The 17,734-nt window shown below is 49.7% G+C and overlaps 1 protein-coding gene across 1 annotated transcript; it reads right to left on the minus strand.

Annotated features, from left to right (window-relative positions):
• Positions 1 to 3,733: 3,733 nt before the first annotated feature.
• Positions 3,734 to 14,051, minus strand: NOTUM (notum, palmitoleoyl-protein carboxylesterase). The gene is made up of 11 exons (XM_064467181.1): positions 13,418 to 14,051; positions 12,948 to 13,000; positions 12,638 to 12,733; positions 11,447 to 11,507; positions 10,499 to 10,557; positions 8,944 to 9,046; positions 7,974 to 8,165; positions 7,526 to 7,626; positions 7,279 to 7,426; positions 6,607 to 6,654; positions 3,734 to 6,496 (listed from the first exon to the last, which is right to left on the minus strand). The coding sequence occupies exons 1-11, from the start codon at positions 13,933 to 13,935 to the stop codon at positions 6,190 to 6,192; spliced, it is 1,686 nt and encodes a 561-aa protein (XP_064323251.1). The 5' UTR covers positions 13,936 to 14,051; the 3' UTR covers positions 3,734 to 6,189.
• Positions 14,052 to 17,734: the final 3,683 nt, after the last annotated feature.

Genomic DNA, 17,734 nt, shown 5'->3' on the forward strand with positions numbered 1-17,734 from the left:
GCATGTGGCTGTGAAGATTTTGAGCACCACTCCTCACTATCTCCTTAAACTCTTCCCTGTCTCTGATTGACTTATATGGGAACCAGTTATTCTTGTATCTCTGAAAGCCAAAACCAAATACAATTGTAAAGAAAAATTGCTTTGATATTCTCGGCTCTGTTTTAGAACATGGATTTCAATATATAGTGTCAAACCCTCCCTCCTGTTGGATCAAAGCTTTCCCAGGTAGCCACTTTTGGCATACATTTCCCCAGACTTGGTCTCTACCCAAAAGTCTCTTAATTCTAACTCCGAAAGCCCCAAAGAAAATTTCTGATGTACTTAGAGAACAGGAAAAATGAAAACCACAACATAGTTTGTGGGTTCCTACCTCATGGCAGCATTGCTGACTCCTCACCTGCAGGCCAGCTCTCCCTGTGCTGGTCCCAGTACGGAAGCAGGATCATCCCAGGAGCTCTGCACAGGTCAGGGTGACCAAGGGCCAGCCTAGCACCTTAAAACCGTTCTGAATGGTTCAAGGTAATCATCAGCTGTGCTGATAAAGTCTGTAACTCCCTAACTGGGAATTACAATTGACCCTCATGTTTGGTAACAATAGTAATTGCTTGATATCATTGTTTCTTATTCATGTTAATGTAATGATGTGACACTGACTGATGAATTGCCACACGCCATGCTAGAAACTATAAAGAAGAGCTGACAAAAGAGAGCGTCTGCTCCAATGTATATTAGCATGCAGTTCTGGGGCAGCTGCTCCATGACCCTTCCTTGTGCTGTGGCTGGGACTCCAACAGGCTGGTTCATGGAGCTCAGACAGCTGAAAGCTCCCACAACCCCTGGAAGAATATCCATTCTCAGCAATGTGCTTCCTGCAAGGTCTGCTGGCACCAATGCTGCTGGCAGGCAGGATCACCACCTGGGATGTGCGACTGCAGCAGCTCACAGTGCTGGGAAGTGCGCCTTTACGTGAGTCCCTCCTTGGTTGAAACGGGTTTTGAGGGCAATGCAGCACATCCAGTTCCTGGCTGCTTGTTCCCACCCTCCTTCCTTGCTCTTACACATCTTGCCTACATAAATGCTCTTTGAGCTGGATCAGGATACTAATCTCAGATTTAAAAAAGAACAGCAGAAAACTTGCACCTGACAGGGATTATTTTTAACCTGGGGTCATCACTGGTCTGATGTACACGGCAGATGTGCATGGTTGTATCTGCACAGCAGTAGCATTGACAGAGCAGCCAGACCCAAGGGATTAGACAGGAACTATTTAAGCTAGTATTGTTACTGCAAGTCACTTGGGATCCAGCTCTGACTTAAGACAAGAGACAAATGGAGACCAACATAGGGTACAGTAGGGTTACTTATGGTGAAAAGCAGTGGCTACAGTGCTCCAGTAGCTCACAGGCAACATTTTGTAGGCCAGGGTTAGCTTTACGGAATGATTTGCATGAGAACAGTACAAATTTTGTTAAGATGTTAAGATAAAATGAGCCTACCTTCAGCTTTGTCATCATCTTGTAACCTCAGTGTCTCTTTCAAGAAAATCTCTCCCATTTTCCTTAAAAAGACCTTTGGTGCTAAACGTAGAAAACATGCATTTATTTGGGGTGGAAGTTGCACAATTAACATCACAACAACCAGGAAATGCAGTGAGAGAGCCAAGGAGCTCCAGGTGAACATGTTCTTGCCCTGAGGTCCTGCCTTTCCTGACTCTCTATGTTAATCCTTTACCTCTAGCAGAATTTTTTGCAACTTTACTGGCAGCCTGTTACTGTCTGTATTGTGGCAAGTCCTGTAAAACAGAGGGGCTGTGTCACAAGGCAAAGCTATCACTGCTGTTGGACTCTCACCCATCCTCTCTGGGGATGCTGCTTTGCTGTCTCTGTGCAGTCTCAACACGCTGTTGCACCTAAGCACAGCTGAAATCACGCTCACCATTTTTCTTTTTAAGCCTTAGCAGAAGCCTCTCTAGATCCACCCCCACAACACTCCCATTTTAGCAGTTGGCTACAGCTGTACTACACTGGCTGTGTGGGGTCAGTGAGAAAAAGTTTATTCAGTACTTACTATATGACAATCTAGCAGCTGTACTGAACTCCACAGTTGCAGAAGAGCAATTTTACAATTTATAGCCCACTGTGTTATTCCTTATGCAGTAACTTGCTGCATCACATCCCATCGGACCAGGGGACCAACACACTCACGAGCAGAGAGCAAGGGGATGGTTCCTGTCAAGGCACAATGCTTGCAAGGCCCTGGTGCCACAGGCTGATCATCACAGTCCCTCCCAGCTGCCCTGGGTGCTGAGAGCCATCAGTGATGCCTGGGCTCAGAGCAGAGATGGTCCTGCTGCCAGGCTTCCGCTTCCCATGAGAAATGGTGCCACCCCAGAGAGACCTCAGCACCAGGAGGCAGTGCCAGTGGAGGACAGTGGTCTCCAAAATGAATGGCAGGCAGGAGCAGTACACCAGATGGACCACTGCCTTGTGCCGGGATGTTGGGTTTGAATGTGCATGTCTCAGGCTTCTGTGGATCCCCAGGGTCCCTGGGTGCTGCCAACAGTGCTATTTCCCAGCATCATACAGACTCGCTGCCAAAGCACTTAAATTTGGTTTTCACTTTAAAAATGCATAAGCAGATACCAGATAGAAGGTCATGGATCAGAAGCCCACAGCTTCTTGCACCCCGTCACCTCAGCTTGTTGCACTGCACCTTTGAGACCCTGTTCTGCTGAACAGGAAAGATTCTGCCTGCACAGTTTAAGGTTTGTTATGAAAGGAGATCCAGAGCCACAGACATTTACTGCTGAACGGCATGGCACCTTTGCAATTAATGTTGAGAAGCCCTCATATCCGTGCATCAGGCCAGTGGCTCCTAAATGGTTAAGTCACAGCATCTTAAAAAGTGAGGCATTGATCAGCACAGAAGACACGGTGGCTACTAAACTGTCAGATTTTTAGCCTGGGTTCCACAAGAGGTGTGCTGCCAGGAGGACTGAGTAGCAAGGGCTAGCGTGGGGGGCAGAAGCTTGATCAGCTGCTCCATGGCTGCAGCAGACACTGTGGAATGCTGTCCCACTGCTGCTACCACCCTCTTGCAGCATTTTCACAGGAATGATGCTGCCACCATGTTGATTGTCCAAGGAACAGGGCATCTCTCCCCTGAGCAGCCCTTCTGTGCCTTTCCTTTCTCCAGCGTGGTGCTTCCTACTTGCAGCAGCCCCCAGTCCAGCACGGAGCTCCAGCCAGCAAGACTGGCAGTGTAATTGTCTGTGGCCTTCACTGTGTCACAGCTGGGTTTGGTGTGCATTACTTGATCAGAGCTGTGGTCCTCCTCCAGAGCATGTTATCTGGGTAAGAGTTAGTTTCTCTTGGGCCCTGTGTATTAGCAGCAATTCCTGTAGTGAATAGAGGCACAGGGTCTGCCCTCCAGCTCATGACCAAAACTGCTCACGTGCCCGATGCCCAAGTCTGCACCTGTAGTCATGCAGTGCAAACCTGTACATTCTGCTGTCAGCTTTTGACTTCTTGGTTGCATTTTAATTCTGGCTCAATCATGTGATACTTTTGGAGATGATTTTTCTCTCTCAGAGGGAAAGCATCTCATCCAGTCATAAGATCTGAGAGTACAAACACATGGTACTGAATTCTTCCAGTCTTGCCCGTTTTGCCACTGGCTTCCACACAGCACATGTCACTGGGGATGAACTTAGAAGTGCCAGCTTTACAAAGGCTTGGGAAAATTATATTTATTGCACAAGTACAAGAAGTATAGAGCTGGAGATGACTTCCTGGGTTACAGATTCCAGCTTCCAGCTACGACTTGCAACCACATTGTATAATTTTTCTAATAAATTAGCCAAGTTCCCCTTTAAAAATATTTCTGAGACTTCTCCCTGCTACAGATTTAAAAAGACTGTTGCAGAGGCACACTAAGCTAAAAGAGCGATCCCAGACTCCCACGGATTTTTTTCCTGGGCTTGTAAGGAAAACATCCCCTCCGAACATTCTTTGCCTTTTAGAAATTAACCTTTGAATTAATGTTGTAAATATACAGGTAACCAGCTCTGCAAAAAGTATTCTAAACTTCAACATTGGTATTTATACTTTACTGTTTCCTAGTAGAAGTACATTGCTGGACACAGCCTAGGGCACTTGCCACACCTACAGGTGCATCATCTCGTGTACAGTTGTCCAGGGAACAACTGACATGCACAGGAGTTCCCCTGGGTGCTCCCAGCTGCCAAACTAGCGCACAGCAGAAATTCTGGCTACTGCTGAAGTACCAGCACTTTGACTTCATGTGACTCCAGCCCTCAAAGGAACACCCTCTTCCTGTGTGTTTTTCCAAATGTTGTCTATACTGAAGAAGCCTCTCAACTTAGTGGCATGAAAACTAAATCAGAACAATTTTACTTTTATACCCAAGTCATTAAAACATAACAGGTATCAGTAATCCCTACGCTGATCATAGGGAAGCTCCACTGATAGGTTTCCTGCATTTCAGTTCTGCTGGGGAACCATTCATTTTCTCTTTAGCTACATTTTTATCTTAACTGTGTACTAAACCCATCCTGCACAGCAGGATGGCTTATTTCTTGTGTGGTACTGACTGGCTGTTCGCTGAAGTCCAAGAAAAGTAACTGAATGGCTGCAGTTTTATTCATTTTGGGGTTTACTCACCTAAGATAATACATCTTAGAAATAGCACTACCATTTTAACCTGACAAGACCTATCTTGAAAGTGCATTGAATTTTTCTAAAATTAGGCCCTAATTTTCTGTGGCCAACACATTGTGTAACCATTTCCCAAGTGCAAACAAATGCAAAGTCAGTCTCAAAAACTTTGGCAGGACACTACCGTATAAAGCTTTTCTGCAACTGCCTGTGTGCTTTCCTCCCTATCGAATGGTCTCTCTCGCTCTCTCCAGCTTCAGTTGCACATTCCTGATCCCTCCCTTGTTCTCCTCCCATTACCATCAAAGGGGATTCTGTGTTCTGAGGTGGGTGTGTTCGCAAATGACTGGAAGAATAGAAATATGTTGGTGCTTGTCTTGTGTTCTCTGCCTTTCATGTTCTAAATGCTCCTCACTTTAAGACAGGCCAGACAGTCTGATCAAACATTTCTCTCACTAGAATAGGGGCCTTTGCTGCAAAAACAGATCTCCCTGCATCTTTAAATGCAATGCCCTGGAATACCTGGCAAATCAGAGTCAAGCTGAAAGTGCTGTGCAAGTATGCAAACATCAGATGCTGGGTGAAAATCTCTGTACTTAGACCTCATATTACAACCTCTTCATCAGAGAAACAATGACAAAGCATACTGCAAAGGGAACACAGAAGTCTAATTAATACAAAATATCAATACCACCCTCAGCCCTCGCCCAGGCACAAGTGATCATACGGATAACCCATCCAAATGAGCAGCATATATGACTTTACAAAGACATATGTATGGTTCTCTGGTCAGCCCTTATAAATAGCATTTTACGTATTAAAATAAATATGTCCACGTTGCCAAAGTAGCAAGAGGTTTCTTCGTTATTTAAAAAAAATATGTTACAAAACAATATCATTTCTATTTCTTGCTTAGTTTAAAAAAAGTAATAAAAAAAGTCATTTTATAAAATAATATGAAAGTAAATTGAGTACAAGAGTGTCCATCCCTAGCACATGTCCTGGGTTTGTACGTTATGACTCATCGTGAGATGCTGACCTCCAGGAAGTCATGTTATCATTCCTTCACTTCTATTTGGACAAAAGAAATCCAGTGCTTGCTTTTTTCACCACTTGTATCAAGTCTATGATGTAAAATCCATGGCAAGGGAAGAAGTCCTAGATCTGGGGAAGGTTCTCATTGCTGCTATTTATGGCTTTGCTACTCCCTGTATCAGATTGCCTTGTGTAACACAGGAAGAGGATGTGAATGGCCAAATCTGAGCCCTGGAGTTTGGAGGTAACAAGTTCCAGTCAAATAGTGTGAGCAAGAAATTGCCCTTTTTTTTTTTTTTCTTGACACATCTTAAGTGTGCAAGAGCATGGGAGCACATGGGTATATACAGGTTTGAGCATGCATGGGTGTGAGCGTGCATCTGCCTGCATGAACATAAGGAAGAAGATTAGAAAGTATGGAAGAAGGGCTTAGAGTCTCCTCCTGATCTAATCTCTCTGCCCCCCTGAAGGCCCCTTCCTAGTTACCACTGCTGAGCATCCCCAGAAGTTTACTGGGCTCCAGGCCCTGTTGCTGTGCCATCTTCTGAACATCAAAACCCATGTGCATGAGGAACTGGATCACATTCATCTCCTGCCCTGTGAACTGGTCCCTGATAGTGGGGCACGAGGGGTTGCAGTGAGGCCATGGACAGCTGTCAATCAGATGAATTGGGCAGCCTTTCAGAGGGGCCTTCCCATTTTTGTTGCTCTCATGTAGGCTCCGATCCCAACAGTGCAGGGCGCGGGGTAACGATGTCCCCTTCACCTGGATGTCTGTCCAGTGACTGAAAAGACAAACCGTACAGATTGTATCAGAGGGGCCAGGCTGTGAGAACTGGTTAATTCCCCTGCCAATTCCCTGTTGACCTTCCATAGAATCTGCAAAAGCACTCACTTGCGTGTAATGATCTCATGAGACAAACAGGCAGGAGCAAAGCTAGCACTAAAGGAAAAAAGGAAACATGGATTAGCTCTTGGAAGGACAAAGTACCTCCTGCTAAACAGAACCTTCCGGACTAGGTAGAGGGTGAAATTTTTGCTGCCCCTGGCAAGATTTTTAGACACAGCAGTGACTATCATGATATGAAACCTGACTGGACTGGAAAGTATCCAGAAGAAAAGGGGTTCCGTCCTGCCTAACAGTGCCCATTTGCAGCAACGGAATCCTGAATACCTGCTTTTGTATGAAGCAAGTAAGGCACATCAACAGTTCCTCCTCTGTTGTCTTATCAACTCTCTGGATGTTTTATGATCAGTACTTTTGTAAACATCCCTATGAAGTTAATGGCTGTGCAATGGCAAGGAGTCTCAGACCTCACGTTGGAGGCAGGAAGGAAAAAACCCAGGTTCCTATTGATAACAAAGGGTAGCTGATCATTGTGAAGCTGGAAATTACTTTGCACTTACTCAGAAATGAAAAAGGCAAGATTCTTGATGTAGGTGAACTAAAAGTTAACCAAATTTACAACACTCATTTCTGCAGAGATCTGAGAAATGCTGCTAGGATACTGGGTAAGAATGTCCCTTAGAAATAAATGTGCCAGGTTTTCCTCAATGAAATACTTACGTCACATCCTTCAAGGTGTTTCTCAGCTCCCTACCCAGATTCTGGATGTAGAGCCACTGCCCTTCCTGAACAGGCTGACCAGTGAGGTGTACATTGTCTACAGTAAGCTGGGCCTCATCAAAGAGCCATTGGACAACAAAGACTGGACCTAGGAAGACAAAAATTTTGGAAAAGGGATTGCTCTAAGTTAGCTGCGGATACAGAGGAAACCCTAGAATCCATTTGATATCTCTTCTCTGATACTTACATCGAAGAGTGGGGTAAATCTTATATCCAAAAAAACAATTCCATTCCTCTCCCTCTTTGAACTGCAGCTTACATCGTTCAGGAACAATACCATTCCAATACCTAGAAGACAAAGCAATAACAGAATGAAAGGCATAGTGCAATCTTAACAATGGCCTTTCCATATCCCAGTCTATTCCTGTTCTGATTACCGTTCCAACTTCTTGACACCAGAGTTCTTTCTTGGCTACTTTGTCTCGTCAACACCTTTTAGAGCATCTACAATTGCACGCATTCTTTTGCATGTCTAGATTTTAAATTATTGTCTTTTCCAATAAAATAATTGAAAAACCACTGATGTAGATGATAAATACTCCCTAAGTATCAAAATGAAGGAAGACAGAGAAGGAGGATACCTTGTCCACACTCTAACCTCTTATAAAAGTGTACTGTAGAGCTTCTGATTGTACCTTATTCCTCTTCTGATGGCTTCTGTTGGAGCACACGTTATGGTATCGATACAGTCAGTTCTGCGATACTGTTTATTATCCAGGAACCATCCAGAATCTGCCAAGCCTCGAACCTGAATCCCTTGATAACCCATCTCCTCCAGCTGCTCTGCCACTCGATCCACATTCAGGAGCACTCCTGTCCCTCCAGCACTGCAACAGCAATGTTAATACTGCAGTCATGAAACACACCACAGCTGGCTGACACACACATCCTCTCACAGCAGCAAAGCTCTGTAATCAACTTCGTCTATCCACAGGACAACCCACTACTAACTTGGTAGTCACCAAGTTACTCCCTTGCTTTGCAAAACACTCCAAAATAAAGCCAGTGCTGAGTAACAATCTGATACCTCAGAAACCAAATGATGTTCTTATCCTTTCTCCTGGGAGATATATATGCTTTATATTATTTGTGAGGGGGTTTGGCGGCTCAAAAACTGAAAGAATCCGAAAGAGACAAATTCACGCTTTGCAACTCCTGTATTACACCCCTGTGTAACATACGCTGAGTGTATCGCAGCTTTGCGCAACATAGCACGATTCAGAGCACCTCTGTCAGGCAAGTATGGTTTTTTAATTCAGATGTCCCGAATCTATTCACAAGAGGCACATGTCTCATGGTGTGGGCCAACAGGAGCCAGCATTCTCGATGCAGGGAAGAATGAACACATTCCTTCCCTCTTGCAAAGCTTTCACCTTCTTATTTTCTCATAAGTGTGTCTGGACCAAAAGCTGAGGAAATAACATTATATCATCCCCTGTTGTACCATTTAAAGGAGAAAACTGAGAAGAAGATAACAGGGTTTGCTGTGTTAGTGTTACTGTACTCCCAGAAGAAATTTTTCAGGCACTGCTGAGACCTCCTCCCTAGAGCATTCTACTGCAGAGATCTCCTGTCTTCACCAGAGGAAACCTTGCAGATACCTACCTGCTCCCTGCTAGCAGCAACACTTTTGCAGTGCTAAGACCTTTTCCCACCAGCTCCTTTATAACCTCCTGAATGATCAGTGCTCCCATGAAGGCATATTCATCTGGAAGAGAGAGCTCAGTGTCAACAAAACTGTTTCCCATCCAGGCTAAGACTTCTGCTTCCTCTCCACAAATGCTTAAGAACCTTATGAACGGATTACAAACCTAAAACCGGGGTTCATTTCCTCCACCTGTATCAAGTACAGCTAAGAAGAAATACTTCCCCCCTCCCCATAAAAAACTTGCTTCCCTGAAAGTGAATAGAGTGAACAGAATACACAATAACACAAGCACATCTTCCTACAACAGTGCTTAGGAATTGGTAAACTTAGAGGTCACCAAGAAGGAAGGCGCTGGGACCCTTTTGCTATACCTGAGGAGTACTCACACCTTCCTACCACCTGGAATCTCAGTTCCAACTTAACTGCATCCCTTTTTTCCCATTCATAAGGCCAATTCAGATAAGCAAAGTTTCACAAAACGTTACACCTACATAGACCGCTACTTCCTCGGCAGCCATGTTTGCTCAAGTGTAACTGCTGCATATAACAATCGTAAGAAGTTACAGTGATGTGAAGAAGTCCCTTACTGTGACAGAAAGTGTATCTGTGGTATCCATGAGTGGTCAGTTTCTCAACAGAAGAGTTAGTGAAGAGGGATATTGAGTGACACAATGCCTGGTTTAAGGCCAGAACTCACAGACCAACTCAAAGTAAAGCATTAACCTTCTGCCTTTTCAGTGCCATATCACAGAGTGTCTTAGGCCAAATTCTTTTGTTCACAGCAGCATATATCAACAGGAATTTCATTGGGGTCAAAGAAAACTCTTTGTGAACAAACGAGAGAAGAACTAAGCCCCTGGTGTTTCTCTAGACTTCACTGCACCCAGACACCAATGCTGCTTATGTTGGGAAACCCAGAGAAGTACATGAGGCAGAACAACTCATTTGCATGAAATCCCGCTTTATCTGGAAGAGGACTCCTTTAAGACTCCACAAGTTCTGTCATCGTCAAAATGGCAGCTGATGGCAATGCATGTATTAAGATGAACTACTCTTCGTTTCCCAAAGAAACCTGCTGATAGCTTTAGCCTGACACATGATGGCTCCTTTCAAAGGCCAAACAACCTCCTGCTAGAAGTCTGAAACTAAATTCACCACACTTGCCTCTCAGGTCAGCAAAACCAAAGTTGCATGCAACAAACTATGGTTCCTCAGCCACAGCCTTTAATCTGCTGTGAGCTGGAACCTGGAGATTCATTTGAAAGGAATTTTTCTTCCTTTAATCCTTGTATACTGCATTGGTGTAATATCTCTGCAAGCAGTGGCTCTGAACTATGTCAAAACAGCCTGAGCTAAAGAGATCAGGATGTTTTATCTGGAAGTAGCTTGATATTCTTTCCTGCCCTTCAGCAAGAAAAAGCCTGTTCTTCATTCATGTAATTTCACAGAAGTCTGGCCATATCCTTTCATGTGTGATGTCTAGGGCAGCAACAGCCCATCAGCAACACTCACTTTTCTCAGACTTGGAAGAGGCACCACTCCAAACATCACTTGAGCAATACGGGATGAATCTGTAAGAGAGAATTGTGTGAGTACTGATGTTCCTTTGACATGCAAGGAGGGGTGAGCATAGGGTCAAGTAACTGGGAGAAAATTAAACCCTGGGAAGGGGAAAAGGGAAGACCTTCTTGCCCAGTTAGACAACTTACCTTCCTGCACATCAAGTGACAATCATAACTGTCTTCAATTTTCTCCTGAACACTGGTAGTTTTACAGAGTTAAATCAATAAATAATGTGTCCTTTATCAGCCTAATTGAAGCACTGAGCTCAGCAGACAGAATGATGGGCCAAGTTTTTGCTTTTAGCTGTCCCACTGATACGGTAGATGGCCTGCCACAGGGAAACTCTGTGCTTCTGTTTTTCACATGAAAAATGAGAAGACCCTGTCAATGCAGTGTAAATGCTGACTGCAACCACTGGAGGTTTTTGCAGGAATGAACTTATCTTCCTGTTTTTGTCTCCAGCTTGCAGAATACAAATTAACATCCCTCTCTTCTGCTTTCCCCTCCTATATAGATGTATATATTAACGGGTGTCTTATTTATCTTCTTTGAGCTAGAAGAGCTGCTCCACGTTCCTCTCAAATCAGTGAGTGTGTAGCATACTAGCAGCCCACCAGTCACAACGGTATTTGCCACTTCAACTATTTGAGAAGGCTCTCTAAGCCATCCCGAGTTTTTCTTCATTAGATCACCCCAGAACTCCAAGGACACCGGACTGAAAGCTCTCCAGACCTTGCTGGTTCTACTTGTTAGAGCTGAACTAAAGCACATGAGGAAACATACAATTTCCTCTTGCAAGAATTTCTCTGAATCTGTCTTTGTACCATTCTTGCTAGTCTACAAGGCAGGAGATGTTGTTTAAGTATAAACCTATTTCCCTTTGTTGTCCCTCCTTACACCATGTTTGCGTTCCACCAGTGGGGATTTTCTTCTGGTTGCGATGACAGGATCCCAGTTCCTGCACAAAGAAACAAGAAATGTTCAGATGAGTCTATGACTTCAGAGAAACCGTACGAGCCTCATGCAGGATCCCTGACCACGCAGAAAACAAACATCCACGATGAAAAACATTGGTAAGGAACATTTCTAAATTTGCCCTTAGGCAGATGTGACTTTCAGAATCGGATTCGTGCTAGAGATGAAGCCTGTCTAGAAGCTTCTTGTAGTACAGAAGAGAACCTGTGCCACTTAGGACTTCCCCAAAAAACAAATCCTGGCAGGTGAATTCCAATATACGCAATTGTAAGATCTGTGTGAGTGACAGATGATTAGGTATTCAGAAAGCTGGTGCATAAGCAGCGAGAATGAAAAGAAAAGCTCAACATTTCTGTGCTGACTCAGGAGCCTGGTCATCCAGAGGGTGGGTGTCCAAGGCTCTAATTCCACCTTAGGCATGACACTGAAAGGCATTACAGATAATTTACGTGTGCACCAAATGCATGCTTTCACACAGAGAGAACCATTGCAGTTGGTTAAGTGATGTTACACAGCTGTAAACGGGGAAAAGGTGGAACCACACAGCTCCAGGTGAAAGCCCAGACGGTTAATCTGATTTCTCCCTACGTGCACAGGCCAGTCCTACTGCAGGCAAACACACACCTCCAGTGCAGTGTGCAAGAAAGTGCAGCCATCCTCTCAGACAGATTAAGAGGCCTGAGAAGAGTTCTTCTGACAGGATTAAGAGAAACGCAAAGCCTCTTCAGAAAACAAAAGCCTAAAACACAACTCTGAAGATCCCAGCAAGTTTGTGAGTACATGCATGCATTTAAAATAAAGCAGGCGCATTAGCCAGAGTTCAAAAGCACCAGTGCCGTCTGCCAGTGACGACCGTACACCCAAAGGCACGTGCACATCCATGCTGCCGTAACTTTTTCAGAGAGCAGAGAGGCACGCTTGATCGGGTGTCCTCTCGCAGGAGCCCGAGCCCGTCCGTGCCCACCATGCTGCACCAGCACCGGGTCGGGACCGCTCACACGACAGCGACCACATGCACCGCGAGGATGCCGGGACGCCGACGTCGTGGGCGGCTGCCCCGGCCTGGCCTCGCTTCCTCGCGGGCTGATCCCACGGGGCAGGGGGACGACTCACCCACTCGGGTCGCGGGCCACTCTCTGGAGCTCATGAGCCTCCGCATGGTGTCGTAGCGGGTGTCGCAGTTCTCCCTGTTGAAGCAGTACCACCCTCCTGGTGAGGGGAAGAGAGGGGTCAGCCGCCCCGCCGCCCTGCCCGGCGGCCGGGCCCGGGGCGAAGCCCCTGAGGGGGCGCCGGGGTGGGTGGGGGGCGCGCAGGGGGCCGGGGGCGGAGCGGTTGAGAGCCGAGGACAGCCGCCGGCTGCCTCCCCTCTCCCGGCCCCCGGGGCGTGGAGAGGAGGGAACGGGGCCGAGGCGCCGGCGCTCACCTTCCAGGAACAGCAGCCACCGCCGGCTGCCCTTGGACTCCTTGAGGTAGTAGCTGAGGACAAACAAACAGGAGGCGGCGCGGCCTCAGCGGGAGCCGGGCCCGACCGCAGCGCTTTGATGCCCGCCGGGCCGGGGCGCCGGGGCCGCGCCGGGTGTTTGGGCAGAGCGCAGGGGCGGCGGCGGCGGCACCAGGCGCTTGTCTTGGCGGGCGCCCGTTCCCCCGCCGCCGCCGCCCGGGAGGCGCTCGCTGCACCTGTCGCCGCCTCGCCCCGTGCCGCCGCGCGGTGGCGCCACAAGCCTCGGGGCCGGCAGCGGGGCCGGCAGCGGGCGCGGGAGCGGGGCGGGGGGAGCGCGCGGCCGGGAGCGGGGCTGGGACTGCGGGAGCGCGCGGCCGTGGGGCGGCGGGGAGCGGCGGGGGCCGGTCCGGGCCGCCGTGCGGGACGCGGCGGGGCGCGGCGCGGGGACTCACCCGGCCGGAGTGCCGTCGTTGCAGGTGACCGAGGCGTTGTGCAGGAGGTGCAGGCGCAGGTCGTGCGGCAGCGCCTGGGCCGAGCAGGGGTACAGCGATTGCGCCAGGCTCTTGACCTGCGCCATGAAGCTGTCCATGTTGCCCTCCACGGCGGTGAAGTCCAGCGGGAAGCTCTCCGCCGCCGCCTCCCCGCCGCGCTCCCGGGCCGCCGGCCCGCGCCGCCGCCAGCCCTTCCTGCCCTCGCCGCCGGGCCCGGCGTGCAGCAGCCCCAGCAGCAGCAGGAGGTGCACGGCCGCCGTGCCCATCGCCGCCCGCCGCCACCCGCCGCTCGCCGCGGCGGCAGCAGCAGCAGCCAGCCCCCGGCGGCGGGCAGCGCCGCCCGCGCTCCGCCGCGCCCCGCCGCACCGCCCGCGGGGACGGGGGTCGGCGGCGGGCGGCGAGGACAGCGCCGGAGGCGCGGGCTCGGCGGGGCGGCTGCCGGCGCTGGAGCCCGCCGCCCGTTCCCAGGCGGCGAGCATGACAGAGGGGCACGGAGTGCGCGGGGAGCGCGGCGGGGGCGCCGCCAGCCCGGGCGCCGCGTGGGGCAGCAGCCGGCCAGCCCCCGCCCTGCCCTGCCCTCCGCCCCCTCGGAGCGAGGCGGAGGGAGCGGGGGGTCTGCGCCGCGCCGAGCCGCGCCGCACCGGCACGACGGGACGCTCCGTCGGGGCGCGCCCCGCAGCCCCCCGCCGGCGCCGCCGCCGCCATCGCCGCCCCTGTTGGCGCCGGGACCGCGGCCGCGACCGGCGGCGCCCGCGACCGGCGGCGCCCGCCAGCCTCGCCCGCAGGGCGGCGGGTGCACCGGGCGGCCTCTCGCCGGGACCGGGGCGGGGGGTGGGGGGGGGGGGGCGGGAGCTGGCCTGCGAGAACTCGCACATGGCAGCCCCCCGCGGCGGCGCCCCCGGCCCCCGCCACCCCACCCCCCCCGCACCCCCCACAGCCCCCCCGCCGCCGCCGCCCCGACGGCGGCTCCTCCCCGGCTCCACGTGGGCGGTGCCGCCCGCCCCACCCGCGGGACGTGCCACCCCCGCTCCCCCGAGCAGCGCCCAGCGGCCGCCGTCGGTGCGGGGCCACCCACCCCCACCCCGGGCTGGCCCGGGAGCGGCCGCAGAGTCCACGAGGCGGGGATGGGGGGTGCTGCCCCGCGGTACCGGGCTTCAGCCTGGCCCCGGCCCGCGAGGAGCAGCGGAAAGCCGGGGGAGGGTCGTTTGACCCCAAGCATCGGCGGCCGGTCCGCGTAGGCGCCCGCGGGTGACCGGGGCGGGCAGAGGCCCGCTCCCGGCCGGGGGCTGCTGCTGCTGCTGCTGCGGCCGTAGAAGGAGCGGGGACGACGCGGTGGCCCCGGCTGCGTTTAGAGGGACACCGGGAGAGGGCTGTCCCGCAGCGGGGTAGTTTGCAGCGGGTCCCGGGCTCCGGCCCCTCGCCCCGCCTGCATCCCGCGGGCCCTGAGCCCTCGCCCCACGGGGGGACTTTGCCTCGCTGCTCCTCGCAGCTTCGGAGGTTACCCCCCAGCAGCTCTCCCTGGTTACTCCCTGGGGCTAGGGCATTCCCAGCGATCCCAAGAAGAATCCTGGAGGAAGAGCAAATGTCCAGTCCCAGTTATCAGAGTGCCTGTCCTCTGTGAGACCGAGGTGAGACCGAGGAGAGTCACAGAAACGCTGTCCTTATTGCAGAGCTCGGTATTAAAAACCGAGGAAAAACAGTGGAAAAGCTACACTTCGAATAATTCCATATTAGTTGAGACACCAAACCGGACAGCGCATGCCCCTCGGCAGCCCTCCAGAGAGGAGCACGGAAACTGTCTTTACCAGGAAATGTAATCTATCTGGAATCAGAAAAGGGGAAAATACCATAATCTTAAAATAGTAAGTGGACGTGGGTTTTTTTGTAGAGCAAGGGTTAAGGCTGTCCAGCTGCTGCCACTACATTTTTTACCTTAGTATGTTTGGACCTTCTAAGTGTATCCTCAGCTCTGAATTTCCTTCAGACATAGGACATGGTTTTGCAATTTGCTTGCCAGGTTGGGTTTTGGTTGGTTGGTTGGTTTGGTTTGGTTTGGTTTTGTTTGTGTTTTGTTTTGTTTTTTTTTTTTTAATCTTTCAGTTGCTTCTATGTAGTCTTGGTCTTAGCTCTGTCCTGTCAGATTTTTACCTCCAAATGTTTACTTTTATGTAAGTGCTGATAGTACCAGCAGTATCTTTAAGCCAGAAAAAGCCATTAAATTGAATGTACCCCTCCACACACCCACTACATTCACCCCCGATACATCTTTGGTCCCAGCACAATTCTGCATCATCGTATCTTTTCCTACACTGTCCTTAACATCCCTTCCTCACTGGCCGCAATGGGTGTGAGCAATTGATCACTAGGACTAGTGAGAGCAAGTTAGAGAGCTCGTCCGGCTGCCTGAGCAGAGGTGCAGCTGGAAAACAGTTAGTTTGTGCAAACTCTGACCAAATGAATGAGAAAGTCATCAAGAGTGCTTCAAGATGACTGGAACACTTGGCATAAAGAACTCTGGGACATCATATTCCTCTAGCTGGCTCCAGCAATGAAACAGGGATGGATAAGATTGCTGAACTCTGTCCTATTTCTTTAGAGAAAAGGCTATTGTTCATCTCACTGATAGGCTCGTGTTCTTCCTGGTTTCCATGCTCCTTCTCTTTGGGCAGGTCTGCAGTTGCTGGACTCTGTAACACGTTGTGCCAGTTGGTGCATTAAGGGGTGACTGAATGGGATATACCAAAGAGGAACCTTCGGGTGATGAGGAATTAAAGTTGCAGATCTTTGGGCCTTTGTCCAAGCAAATAAATGTAAATTTTGCCTGTCTCAGCTCTACTGAGCCCCCCTCAGCTTTCTTACTTCTGGTTCAGATCACTCCGGAGGGTTTGTTTCAGAGCACTCTTACTTGTTGTCCTTCCAAAGCCCAGTACAATGTTCGTATCACCTCTGTCACGAAGGAGCAAGGGGGCTGTTAAGAAGAGTGTAAGGCTGTGTGAGGCTATGGCGTGACAGGCTACTTTCTTACTTCTAGACATTTAAATCTGGTACAGTTTGACTCATTGACATACTGAACTTGAGAGAACATCAAAGTGCACACAGATTTTGGAGAACTTTATAATACTGCCCTTCAGCATGAGAGGTTCACTGAACCTTTTGATAAGAGCCTCCTTACATTGGATAGATTGGGTCTCTACAGAAGGAGGCTCGGAGAAAGCTGTGAAAGGATTGGGCTCCTGCACCAGGCACTGAAGACTGGGCATTTTTATTTGTAGGAGTAAGGCGTGTAGGAGGCCAGCAAGATATTTTTAGAGATTGGGAATAATGTTAAGGGAGATACTGTTTTAATTTAATACCTTTCAAAATGAAATATCCTGTTCCAGTGTGTCCTAATGTAGTTCTATATGTTGAAGTACATCGGACGATGCAATACAACAGCAGATCAGGTAGCTCTGAAATTCCCTATTACTCTGCCGGGACCAAGGCAGCTCCAGGACTAGCCCTTTCGATGTTTCCCTGTCGGAAGCTGAGAGGATTACACCTGGAGTCCTGCGCAAGGACTTGTGCCACAGCTATGTTTCCCCTTTGTAGCCAGCACTCATGCCTGATTTAAGCAGCTCTGCAGCCCTGGCTCTGCTGAAGTTCCCTGCCTTGTTTCTTGGGTCTTGTGCTGATCAAAAGAGTGCGTGGGGTGTAAGAAGACCACCCAGAGAAGACCACTTGCCTACAGATAAAATCCTGTTTTCGCGTAGTCACGCTGCCACCATCTCGTCTAACCCTGGGTGGGGGTAAAGGAACTCTGGTGGGGCAACAGAGCTCGTTTGTATCCTTGGTGCAAAGGTAACGTGCTGAGTGATGCTCTGGGAGGAACCACCCTCCTGAATGTCCCCGGGACTCAGCGCGATCAGTAGCAGGTACCCTTGGTACAGACAGGAGGAAATGCTTTCCTGAATCATTGTTACTGCGATAAGTAACTAGTGCTCTGTATCATGTTTTGGAACTAGTTACAACGTATTTCTAGATGTTCACAGTTAATTTCCTACCCATTCGAAATTAAAAAATAAAGGGGGGGTGTTGCCTGCGTTATTGAGAATCAAATTTATGCATTATTCTCTGCATGGGTGCACAACAGAATGCAAACGTGCGTAATGCCAGGGATATGTATGCAATGCAAAGCACTGGCTGCCTTGAGGTGATTTTCGGGAGAGATTCTACAGTTTGTTCACTGACATCACTAATGAAATGCGATTTCTGAAAAGGTTTTAGCACGGTGGATGTTGT

The sequence above is a fragment of the Phalacrocorax carbo genome, chromosome 16 (genome assembly GCF_963921805.1).
Source record: "Phalacrocorax carbo chromosome 16, bPhaCar2.1, whole genome shotgun sequence".
Taxonomy (NCBI): Eukaryota; Metazoa; Chordata; class Aves; order Suliformes; family Phalacrocoracidae; genus Phalacrocorax; species Phalacrocorax carbo.

What these genes read in the sequence shown, in the direction of transcription:
- NOTUM (XM_064467181.1), bottom strand. Translation starts at nt 13,935, where the DNA reads ATGCTCGCCGCCTGGGAACGGGCGGCGGGCTCCAGCGCCGGCAGCCGC. An exon ending in CTCTTCCAAGTCTGAGAAAA is followed by an intron (nt 9,047 to 10,498) that starts GTGAGTGTTGCT and finishes TCTCTCTTCCAG; the next exon opens with ATGAATATGCCTTCATGGGA. An exon ending in AACACCTTGAAGGATGTGAC is followed by an intron (nt 6,655 to 7,278) that starts GTAAGTATTTCA and finishes TTTTTCCTTTAG; the next exon opens with TGCTAGCTTTGCTCCTGCCT.